This window comes from Eleutherodactylus coqui, chromosome 8 (genome assembly GCF_035609145.1).
Source record: "Eleutherodactylus coqui strain aEleCoq1 chromosome 8, aEleCoq1.hap1, whole genome shotgun sequence".
In the NCBI taxonomy this organism is placed as follows: Eukaryota; Metazoa; Chordata; class Amphibia; order Anura; family Eleutherodactylidae; genus Eleutherodactylus; species Eleutherodactylus coqui.
The window spans coordinates 75,804,856-75,817,842 of record NC_089844.1 but is presented as its reverse complement, the minus strand read 5'-3'; the positions used below and the strand labels follow the sequence as shown (position 1 = coordinate 75,817,842).

Below are 12,987 nucleotides of genomic sequence, written 5' to 3'. Positions count from 1 at the left end.
ACTGCGACTTAGGGTATGTGCACTCTCCTTAAACTGTTGCAGATTCTTTTGTGTGGATTTCTCCTTTAAGGGGGCCTTCACACTGGCAATAAAATTGCATGATTTTCTTGAGATGCGAGAGTGAGTGAAAATGCAGATATATGAAAGCAATGATTTCCAATGGTTTCCTTCACATTTGTGATTTCACTCATGCGATGTTGCGAGAGAGAAAAAACGCAACATGTCCTATCTTTTTGCATTTTGCTTTTTGCATTGGCTGCTCAAAAATCATGAGGAAAATGTTGTGATTTTCTGGCAGCGATATCGCGTGAAGGAGCCCTCAAGCCTGAGCAAAAATCCACAGCAAAGTGCCAGGCAGAAATCTAAGGATCTGCACGTGGCTTTTAGCCCTGTATGCCTGTATGCCGAGTTTCCCGCGTGGATCCAAGTTACAAAGTGACTTTTTCTTTCCCCCAACGTGGATTCCAAATCTGCAGCGAACAAATCTGCATTGTGCACACAGCCATGTGCAGTCCTATTTAAATGAATGGTGGGTGGATTTTGGCACCGGATATCAACATAGCCTTAGACCACACTGATATGTAGAGGCGGCAGAAAATAAACCTAAAATTTTAAATGAAACCTTTAAAATAGCTAAAGTGATTTTTTTTTTTCTTCCTTGAACCCAAAGTGACATTTATTTCCACTAATACAGATCTTGTGCCATTTTCTTGTCACCCTCATAACAGGAGCAAAATAACGAATGGTGGGAGGAAAAGGCGGACTAAAAAGAAAAAACACTCTGAAATTCCATCAGAAGAAGCTCCTGCGGTGTCCTGCAGCAATCAGAGTTGTGTCTTCAGGTGGTTAGCCTTGCTGAATAGCTTTGAAGAGGCCGAGCTCCAGGCTTTCCAACAGGTTACTTCATCATAACTATCCCCTCTATTTCCAATCCAAAGCCACCGCTGTTCAATTTGACATTTGCCCTGTGTGTTTTCTTCACCTTCTTCTCTTTTTTTCCCCTTTTACTGGCAGTTCTAAAAGTCAGTTATTTGTAAGAGTCAGGGCCGCGGCAAGGCTCCTCTGACCTCACGATTTACATATAATTGCCGTCCAGCAGAGAATCAAATTAACCCTTTCCTCCTGCTAGTAACAAAGACCCTTTCCATTGGATATTGTTCCGTTTTTATCTGCGTCACTCAGCCCCGATGTGTAATGACTATCGGTATTTGTAAATAAGAACATAATGCATGTTATTTCTGATACAAAGGCTCCAAAAAAAAAAACCTGTGGCGCCCGGGCTGCACTAAGAGCACCATGGCAAACATCCAAGTGAAATGTGGAATTTCATGGTAATTCACTTGTTTACTATGGTAATTCTTGGGGTCTTTTTATTTTTAACCAAAGGAACGCCAGCTGCTGTGGAAAATCAAGGCTGACAAGACCTGCTGGGATTTGTAGTGGGGCGCTATCAAGCTAAATCTTTTATGTTCTGCAATCTAATTTATTGTGCATTTTAGGATGTCTGGTCTGTTATGTTCTTACTGTCCTACTAGGATACATAGTACACTTGGGGAGTTACTGATTGGGACCAGAAAATGACGCATCATGTTGTGGGCATCATAGTAATGTAATAGTAATAGTAATGTAGTCATCTAGTTCTAGCTTCTGGAGGTACAAATGCTGATTCTCATTATGGGCTTTTAGGCTAGGTTCCCACGGGGCGGATTCCCGGCGGAAATCACGCGGCTTAGCTGCAGCAAAAACCGCGAGATTTCCGCAGAGGAAAACCGCCGCGGAAAGACCCCAAGAGGACGAGATTTCTGAGAAATCTCGTCCACTTGGCTGGCTAATCCAGGGATTAGCGTCCGCATGCGGATTTGCCGCGGCGAAATTCCGCATGGAATTTCCACGGCAAATCCACTCCGTGTGAACCCAGCCTTAACGTTATTCTGCACCAAAATCCACACATCCCCGTCTCCGTGCGGATTTTGCTTCAGAATTAAAATGGTTTAAATCAGCCGGCAATTCTGTATCAGAATCCACAATGAAACTTTTGTGTGGACTTCACGGTGGTGGAATAAGGTGTCCTTCACACTGGTAAGGAGATCGTGCGATTTTTATTTATTTATTTTTTCCCCCTCAACGCAGTAGTGAGTGAAAACGCATAATTATGAAACCAACGTTTTTCAATAGTTTTCATTCCCATTTGCGATGTTTTCACTCCTACGATTCTGCATTTTAAAAAAATCACGTCCTTTTTTTTTTTTTTTCCAATATCGCTCCTTGTTTTCAATGGGCCGGCAGCAGCATCGGCCAATGGGAGAACATCGCGATCCCCTGCTGCAACGGGGATGAAGGGAACCCCTGCAGTGATGTGAGGCTGTTTCCATATGAAAACGCCTTGCGTCCAGGTTTTTTTTTTTTAGAAGGATTGCAAGGGCGATATCAGGCCGAGGCCGATGTGTGCATCAGAAAAGCATAGTTCATGCCGCCAAAAAAAAACAGTGTTCAGGCAAATACTCTTACGCCCCTGTGCATCCGGACTAACCCTCCAAGCTGCAGAGTACCTTCATACATAGCCTAGTCGCTGTGTTGATGTAGGAGGCTGCAATATTGCACTCATAAACCTGCGATTTTCCACCCGATGCGTTTTGCGAGAAAAGTGCAGAACATGCAGTTTTCACGTATGTTTTTCATGCACGCTCTTTCAATACCAAAAAAAACAAAATCGCATTGCACTCGCATGAAAATCGCATCTACATGTAATTGCGTATGAGCGCACATAGATACGTGCCCAAAAAAACAAAAAAGGGGCTTTTCTCTCGTGTATAAACACAGCAAAATAGAACACGCTGCGTTCATTTTTGCAGTTGCGTATTACGCAATACTGACATGCCATGATCAGTACTGCGTAAGGTAATGTAATTGCCTAGGAGGTACCGTGTATCGCACATGCGTACAAATTATACAGAGTTAGCATGCGCCAGTGTGAGCCTGGCTTAAGGCTGGATTCACACGATTGTATTTCTGCACCAAAAAATGTGCATGCATTATGTAAAAAACGGTTCGTTTACATGCGTGTATTTTTCATGCGCATTTCGACATTAGATAACACGCAGCATTCTCTGATTTCCTGCGCATTTGCACAGGAAAAGAGCACATATTGAACTGATTGCACTAACTGGCCATTTCAAGGGTTGGGAGCATTGCTGTATGGGTTTTTTGCACGTGCAAAAAGTACAGTAAAAATATGCACTTGAGCGCACAAATACGCAATACCAATTCCGCAAAAACCCAACACAGTTGCGCGTACAAAAACTCATACGCTTGTATGAATCCAGTCTGAGGGCACATTCTCATGGGCGTATGTGTCCCATGTGATATGCGGTGCTAAAAGCCCCTTGACTTCTACTGGGCAGCATGTCCTCTTTTTGCGCATATTACTAGCGTAATACACATCACTATATGCTATGGGGGTAGAACATAACAGCAAGTACATGTTCTGTGCAGATTTCCTGTCTACTGCGTATTACGCGCGTCTCATATGCCCGTGTGAGTGAGCCCTCGGGGTATGTTCACATGTCCGAATCCATAGCGTTCTTTCTGCATGAATTCCTTCTCTAATAACCACGGCAGGAATCCATAGCGGAGCTGCGTATTTCTGCCACAACGATGCAAGCGCACGGGCACGCTTCCACATGCGTATTTAGTCATTTTCATTGGACAAACCATGTGTGGAATTTCTGGCATAAAACACACAAGTAGTGATGGAACTTTTTTTTATTTCGCATGTGGATTCGGAATCTGTGTGCAGAAAAAAAAACGTGCTGTACAGCTGCGCAGATTCCTATGAATAGTAATAGGATGCAGTACGGAGCCCCCATTAACTTCAACGGGGCTTCGCAGACAAGCAGCTTAGTGCGTCGTCTCGAACACCGCGCTAAATGAACGAGTGCACCACATGACCCATTGCAGTGATGGGGTGGGTTAAAACCGCTGTCCAACACATTTGAAAACGCCGTTGTAAAACACCACGTTTACAAACCCGTGTGGGACTGGCCTACGGTATCTCAACCAGCCAACCAAGCGGTACCTGCTCTTTAGTGATAACAGGCAAACGTGTAGGAGCAGTCAATGGCTGCTGTGAGAGTTTTCTCCTTTCTTGAGAGAGGCTAAACACGTGTGTGTGTGTGTGTGTGTGTGTGTGTGTATATGTATATATATATAATTTACTGATATATTGTGTTCTGCTTTCGCAGGTGCTGCGGGGACGGTGTATGACAGAGGGATTTAAAACACAGTTTCTTAACTCCAATCCTCAATTATCCCCAACAGGTCATGATTTGCAGATATCCTATAGAGCAGGGTTTTCCAAAGTGCGCTCCGTGGTGCCCTTGGGGCTCCGCGAATGATTATCAGGGGCTCCAAAGGGGGGGGGGGGTCTAAGTCCCCGCACTACTCACCGCTGTAGCAGTGTAGGAACAGCCTGTACTGAGGAAATGAATGACCAGGACCTGTGGTCAGCATAGCAACGCGAATCGCATGAGCCGCCTCAAGTCATGTTATTCGTGTTGCTATGCCGACCACAGGTCCTGGTCATTGATTTCCTGAGTACAGGCTGTTCCTACACTGCTACAGCGGCGAGTAGAGTGGAGACTAATGCCAGATTATAATAGGGGCAATTTGGGTGATTGCCCGGGCCCGAGGCTTCAAGAGGGCTCATGGTCATCCCAATCACCCCTATTGTAATCCATGCTTCTAAACCTCCAGCTTCAGGTAGAGAAAGAGGTTAGCAGTGCAGCAGAGACAGGAAAGGCTGCGTGTAGTAAGTAACTTAACCCCTTCCGCTCCCTGCATCTAAAGAACATAGCGATATCACTATTGGGGTGACAATGGGGGACCCTATTACTACTGTTGCCGCAATAAGGGTCATTATTACTATTGGGGCCAATATAGGGGATGCTACTACCACTGGGACCACCAATTTGGGGGTCACTATTACTACACAGGGTGGATTTGCTGTGGAATTAATAGTAACTGTAGCAGCAAAGTGGATGAGATTTTGAAAATCTCATCCACACCTTGTGAAAACATCTGCACAAAGTCTGTGTGGATACTGACATGAGGTGCGGGATTCAATGCCGCAGCATGTTAATTTTAAATATAATGTATATCAATTGCCCATCCAGAGCTCCTGCCTTTTTTATTTTTTTAAACAGACCTGTCCTTTTTATAACGATGGAGGTAAAAATAATGTGATAAGCCATGCCCCTAACCCCTCCCCTGACCACAGCCTCGGTCCCGCTTTCTTGGGGCTCCACAAGAAACTTTTGCTCCACGAGAACCTTTTGCTTCCCTGACTGAAAGCGTTTGGGAACTACTGCTCTAGATAGAACACCGGTAGCAGATTTTGAGGCACTCACAATAATTATATCACTTGACCAATAGTAAGGTTGCCTTCACACTTGCGTTCGTGATGTCGCTGCATTTTTTAAATGTGATTGTCAATAGTACTTTCTAATGTTAAAAACAAATCGCTCAAAAATCGCAAGTTTGTCCTTTGCGATTTTTGCGCGATGCCTTTGTAACATTAGAAAGTTGTATTGGCATTTGCGTTGAAATAAATGCAGTGATACTTCAATCGCAAGTGTGAAGTACTGTAAGGCTTGGTTCACGCAGGGTGGATTTACCACGCAAATTCCGTGCGGAATTTTGCTGCGGCAAATCTGCCTGTGGTCGCTAATCCCAGGTTTACCCAACCATGTGGACAAAAAGTTGTCAAAAATCTCGTCCGCACGGGACGGCCAATCCGTCGCGGCAAAGCCCGCATGGATTCCATGGCCGCAGCATGTCTTTTTTTTTTTTCTGCTCCCAAGCCCCTCCAAAACCCGCAGCCAAGCGCTGCGGGTTTTGAAGCTGCACTTTTCCGGCAGAAATCTTGCGGTTTTTCACTGCGGCAATATACGGTGTCCCTTTTTGCAGGGGAAGGAGGCAGGCCGGGCCGCGAGCAGTGCACTGAGCTCCCTCTCCGCCCTTCGCCTCTATTTGCAATGGAAGGGGGGGCGGGGTGGAACTTAGCCCCGCCCATCTCATTGTAAACAGTGGTGAGGGGCGGAGAGGAGGCAGGAGCTCAGTGCACTGCTCCCGGCCCGCCTCCACCCCCTGCAGAGAGGGACACCGTATATCGTCCGGGCACGAACACCCGGCCTTTATACGGACGTGTGAATAAGCCCTAAGGCTGGATCAACCACACAGGAGGATAGACAGGCTGGACTAGATGGACATTGTCTTCATTCAGCCTTACGAACTATGTTACTATGTAAGGCTGCTTTTGTGCAGCAGCGTTTCTCCACTACAGAGCAGCGAGGGACGCCGTATATCGGCCGGCATGAATACCCGGCTGATATACGTTCGTCTGAATAAGCCCCGAGTCTGACAGAACCTGTACAGCTGTGCACAAAGCCTGTATGCAGGGCTGGCACCAGATTGACACTGGCTGTGTCGCCCAAGGGCCTAAGTGGACTCCTAAAGCAATTTGTATTCCCTGCTGTACCCCTCCTCCCACCCTTCCCTCACTAGTAATTTAAAGGCCCCATTGCACATTTTAGACAGCGGAACAGGAAGCGCTTGGCTTCCTGCAGTGCTGCTGTGATAGTCAATTGTATCTGTGTCTTACAGAGACAGATACAATTGATTTCAACGAACGAGGACTGGACCAATCCCACCTGAGTTACCCCCCTAGATTCATTGGGCCCTGGCACTTGTCTGGGTTCGCCAGGGAACTAACGCCAACCCAGGTTGTATGGTCTTATAATAAGATGCTGTACGGGCTCTGGCTAACATCTAATAATATATAGCTTTACATGGAATGTTTGTAGTATTTTCCAACAACACAAATAATACATCTGGATAGAAATGACGTTATGCAGTTGCTCACTGGTAAAAAAAAAAGAGAAGGTATTTCTAGGGACCGGTGTTTTCTATGGATAAACCCATGAAATAAGCCGCCAGTTGGCAATTACAGTTTAATTACCCTAATCCTGGATTATCTATATGACGGAGCTCCTGAGAGCGGCCGAGTAGATTGGGTTCTCCGGTTTCCAGGAGGAGATCTCGCAGTCTTCCAGCTCGGAGATGGCTGAGTGAATTCCTCTGAAGCAGAAATATAATGTACTTTGGAATTGAAAGGCGCTACAGAGACACAAGTTATTATATTACTTCAGCTAGTACCGGCATCCCAGCAGGAATTCATTTGTTGCTGGTGCTGACACGATGCACAATGCTTGTAACATCACACTACTTAGATCAGATCGGTCACGGGAAGCCTTCTCCTTAACACCGACCGTCTCCTCCCGCCACCAACTGTTGAATGACTGTTTGCCGCAACTGAATTCGAGATTTAAGACCTGGACAGAAAATATAGGGGATAAAATAATATGAAGAAATGTTTTGGTCGTAGACTTTGTGTGAACGGGTCTCTTAGGCCATTAGATTTATACATAATGTCAAATATAATTACTTTCAGCCAGAAAGCCCAGCATGAGATTTCTCAGTGCAAATGGAGCTGATGTAATAGATTGGACATCTATGTTATTGCCTTGTAAAAACCCTTAATTTGTTAAATACGGAATAATATAACCACAATATGTGAAGAATTCGTTCATTTGTGAAAAGGACTAGTAAATGATATCCGTGTTATCAGAGAGCGGAGAGGTAATCCTTTAGAACTGCTCAATGTAATCAATTAGGAACGCTTATTATGAAGAGTGATAGGCTGCGTAATTCCAATCCCACAGCTATCAGGAGCTCTTCTGTAATGTGTCGTCGTGTACAGTAGGAGGCTCTATCACACACTGATATATATAATGCGAGTCCTATATATGAAATACTTAAGAGAAATCACGACGTTCAAATGCAGCATTTAGAAGACCCTCTTGACGCAACCAAATAAAAGTACAATAGTAGGCAATGAATTTAAGCATTTTTTTTCTAATTCTGTATTTCAGAAAGCTGCTCTTTTAAAGGGCTTGTATGAGATTACAAAACGTGGCTGCTTTCTGTCAGTAGCAGCGCCACTCGTGTTCACAGGCTGTGTCTGGTATCGCAGCTAGTCCTATTGCTTGTCTGTTGAGATTTTATTCTGTCTGTAGTCCAGGCGGTATGACATGTTGCTTTCATGTAAATGAAATACCAGACTTATGGGTTATTTACAGGGATGATTATTGCTCAAAATTCCTTCAAGCGAATTACATTGAGTGATAATCGTGCAGAGTAAGTCATTCGCAGTTCGAGCGCTAACAACCTTAGCGGTGACGTCGGCGCATGTGCAGTTGTTTAAACGACTGTCGGCACGTGTAAAAGGGACATTAGCGTTGGAAGGGACCTCCAGGGTCATCGGGTCCAGCCCCCTGCTCAGTGCAGGATTCACTAAATCATCCCAGACAGATGTCTGTCCAGCCTATGTTTGAAGACTTCCATTGAAGGAGAACTCACCACCTCCCGTGGTAACCTGTTCCACTCATTGATCACCCTCACTGTCTAATATCTAATTCATGTCTCCTCCCTTTCAGTTTCATCCCATTGCTTCTAATCTTTCCTTGTGCAAATGAGAATAGGGCTGATCCCTCTGCACTGTGACAGCCCTTCAGATATTTGTAGACAACTATTAAGTCTCCTCTCAGCCTTCTTTTTTGCAAGCTAAACATTCCCAGATCCTTTAATCGTTCCTCATAGGATATCAAAATTCTGTAATGACACAGTTTGTACAGTTGCAAATACGCACTCCTCAGTAACTGGCAATGAGGCATTGTGGGAGAGGTACCTTTTGTACTCCCTAGCTGCCATTTAACAATGTGGAAATCTGAAGCTGGTTGGAAAGCAGAGGTGAAGCAGGTCGGCCAAAAAAGGAACTGGAGTTCAGTTTGATGATTTAGACGGGCGTTTGGAATAATGGCAATAACTGGAAATGTTAGGGAAATTTTGAACATGTTGGCACATGTCTAGCGGCGACTGGCGTGGTTGTCATGGTAGCATTAGCAGCTGTGACACTTCCTTGGCATCGCGCTCCTTTGTGGGTGGTCTTTGACGGGGGCGTTACAGCTGCCCAGGCATATCTCCATAGAGGCATCCATCGGCCTCGAATGCACCACCCACATGAGGGGGGCATAACGAGGCTCATTAGGTGTTTCCCTGCCTTCCTGTAACTTGATCCTCATTGGAGGATATTGCCATACCCCTAATGATGAGGGGCGGAGCTAGGAGCATATAAACCGAACACTCCCTGGGCTCCAGCAGATCTCAATAGGCTGTCAGCAGGGCATCATCACAGCTCAGCCAGAAGCTTTTGTATTCTTATGTCTCTCATTTCTGCTAAATGCTGATGAAATACTGCAGCTTTTGCATCATGCAAATGTGTGGAATAAGCAGAATTAACAGTTTGCTATTGTGTAGAGCTGATGGTAGCCTCACACATTTATCAGCCTGATCATAGCAAGTGAATTGAGTTTGATAGTGGGCTACTGCAGCTCCATTTTCTTAGTTGCCAGCCATAGCAAGTATATACTTTTCATCAATAGTTGCTTGCTAGGGTAAGATAGAAATCTGAGTCTGGCTGGTGGGGTAACAGGCCCGGTGCTTTAGGGTAATTTGCAGTCAGCACCTACCATTTAAGATACGAGTTGGCTATCAAAAACTTTGATCTATTTCTAAGGATTAAGCAGGCTGCGGTTACTCTTTTATACTATGTAGATAAGTTTCCTCTCCCCGATGGGTGGCAGATGGACTACGTTCTATAGCTGTTGAACGTTTCTTCAGTTCTCTGGCTGATTTACTATATGAGCTTGGTGGACTTATGTATAGTCTTTTGTTCGGTGAGTTAGACCTGTATTGGCCATGTCTGGGTTACTTTCCAAAAATTCATCTAACCCATGATATAACACAGGTGGCCGTTAGAATCCTAGACTGGTAGAGTTGGAAGGGACCTCTAGAGTCATCGGGTCCAACCCCCTGCTCAGTGCAGGATTCAATTGTAATTGATGTACTCTGCCCCAGACACTTCAATACTTTTTGAGACGTCATCGGGACTAGTATAAGCATTGGAATTTCTCCTTTCCCTTTTTTCAGTTCTGTGCTTTATTGTTAAACATTTACCGTAAGAGTAATGGTTACGTTTTAGGTTCCTCGCTATGACAGGACTTCCTATAGAATTGTGAACCATATAAGCCCCCTAAAAGCGGAGCTTTTACTCCCCCATAAAGACTGCTGAATGGCGTATCAAGAGAATGTCCTCACTAGTCAGAATGCACGCGGACAGAAGACAATTGTCAAACATTAATGATTTATTTACCATAAAATACATTAAAATGAGTAAATGATGAAATCATAATACTTTATATTTCTCCAGAATTCTTATTAAAACACCTGTGATATTGTCTGTACATTGTCCGCCACCCCTTGTACAAAGAGTAACAGATGTCCTATGTGCTGCGGTGTCTGTACAGATGTACAATATGTACAGTAACAGTAAGTGCGATGCTATGTAAAGCCGTATATTTAGAAAAAACACATGCTCTCTTTTTGGAAACAAAGATACATTCTATGTGCTGAATGAAGCAGGTAAGGCGGCTGTCACACCTGCGTTAGGGTCAGTTCAGGGTTTCTGTCTCTCTGCTCCGTTTTTGGAGGAGAGAAACTGAACTAAAAACGGGGGAAAAAATGCAGATATTTTTCCCCCCAAAATTTAACTGGGGTTTCAAAAAAACGGAAAGCAAATCGAATGATTTTGCTCCCATTCCATCAGGTTTCCATTTTCTTGGACGGAAAAACAACACTGCAGAGTGCACTATTTTCTCCATCCCAAAGAAAGCTAATGGAAGCAAACTGAAGCCTTTCAATTTGATTTAAAAACTGAAAGCAATGTGTAAAAAAACAGATCCGTTTTTTCCCCCCCATTTTATTTTAGTTTCTCTCCTCCAAAAACAGAGCAGAGATGTAAACCCTGAACTGACCCTAATGCAGGTGTGACAGCAGCCTCTCCTCTCCTGTGCAAACATGTGAATCAACTCTCAACAAATGAATATAATCAGAGAAAATGGGACAAGCTTAAAAAACTCACATGCAACTGACCAGAGAGATACTGCACTGCGCTGCACCCTTTAAATACTATGTTGTATTGCACCCCTGGCTGCATTATACAGAAGGGGCGGCTTTGGCTTGAGCAGGAGCCACAGCAGGAGATCTAAACTTTGGCAGGTAAAGCCCAAATTTGTTCTCTATCCCGGCAAAGGTTGCGGTTGCCAGTCTGTAGCCTCCTATATGATCTGGCTGTGCAGGAGGTAGGTTGGAGATTCTCGTCTTTGGTGAAGGCTCTGTCCCATGAGGTTTGCTGCAGAGAAGAATAAACGTCTATCAGTAAAGAAGCTGCTAGAGTGCTATCTTATCTCAACAAGATGTTGACTAAATGGTTTATTTGATTAAGTAGACTTAAGCCCCATTTACACGCAACGATCATCGCTCAAAATTTGTTCTAACGATGGCTTTTGAGTGATAATCGTTGTGTGTAAGCGCTTCCATCTTTCACTCTTCGGCTGAATGATGATTTTTAGGGGAGCATAAAATCCATCCTTCAGCTGGAGAGAGTGGAGAGAGATGGCAGGGCCCACACTCTGTGTTGTTCGTAGGAGCAGCTGATTACATTGTATTCAGCTGATAGCCCATGGCAGCCCATGTGAAGACAATGCAGGTGAGTGCAAAGTCCAGACCACATGCTGGGATTTGCAAACAGCTGCTGGAGGCTCATTTACATGCAGATGAACCTGATAAAGTGCTACAACACTCATATAGAATGAAATTGGTATGGCAGACAGTGATGTAATTTTGGATACAAGGCGTGGGGGAAGGAGGGAACCTGTTAAGCCTTTTCACCAACATGACAGACATTGTGAATGCCACTATCTTTGAGACAACTCTAATTTTAGAGTCTGATACGAGGCTGTAGGACTTAAATGTGAACCGGTCACCAGCAGTGGTTGTGATTTTACATACATGCACTATACAGGAATATGATAAATGTGACAAATCAATACATTGTAAGAAAAACTAATCCTAATGTATAACAGTAATTATATGGTGCCTATCATTCATGAAAGACAGCTCTTCCTCAATGTACACTTTTAACATGAAAGTTTGACCAAAACAATACGTCCTTTTCTAATGACACATTCTCTTTAAAGGAACTTAAAATGCCTTTCCAGTTTCGGGACAAAATTTTGTCCTGGGACCGAAGGAGTTATACTACCTGTTGATGATCTTCTTAGGATACAGGTGCCGTTTCGGACAGCCAAGATGGTTGCCATCATCTTTAGACTACATAATGCACTGGTAGTGTTAGGACTGCCAATACACTATACCTGCCTCTGTGACTACCTGTACTGCTCACATGATCAGCACTGGCCAATCACAGAGCAGTGCACAGTGTAGTTAGAAAATGGCAGTAGCATCTGGAGCTTTGAAAATGGATGGACGGCTGAGAAAATCATCTACATGTAATATTATCCCCCTCCGGTCCAGGGACAGAAATTTGTCCCAAAACCAGAGTGTCGCTTTAAGAGCTGTAGGTTGCCTTCATCCATGATCAGTCATTAAAGGGGTTGTCAAAAGGGACCAGCTGTTCATACAAGGGGAATTTTTATCCAGCCGCATGTTTCTCCTGCAGCGAACGCCTATCTCATGGGGGGCTGCCATGTAGGAGACCCCCCCTCTATCACATCCGTATGCTCTGACTGGTGGGACAATCCATTTAATGTGTTGGAAGATAGAACAAAATAAGTGTTTGCTTAGAATTTTGAATTTGTAACATTTTCTTGTCTCTGCAGAATGAGCGGCTATTAAGTATAAAGGGATTTTGCTACAATTTACAGCATTTGTATACAGTCTCTAATCTGTTGTCATTGTATAAGTACATACAGTAAACTGGGTTACATAATACACTCGGCGCTTTATGTTTGT

The 12,987-nt window shown here is 44.2% G+C and overlaps 1 protein-coding gene across 1 annotated transcript in view; it reads right to left on the bottom strand.

The window, feature by feature from the left end:
- Positions 1 to 10,299: 10,299 nt before the first annotated feature.
- The window catches only part of SLC25A12 (solute carrier family 25 member 12), a 144,108-nt gene continuing 141,420 nt past the window's right edge, over positions 10,300 to 12,987 (bottom strand). Inside the window, exon 18 of the mRNA XM_066575859.1 lies at positions 10,300 to 11,365. Within this exon, the coding sequence (XP_066431956.1) occupies positions 11,170 to 11,365 (196 nt within the window). The 3' untranslated portion in view covers positions 10,300 to 11,169. The remainder of the gene's footprint in view (positions 11,366 to 12,987) is intronic.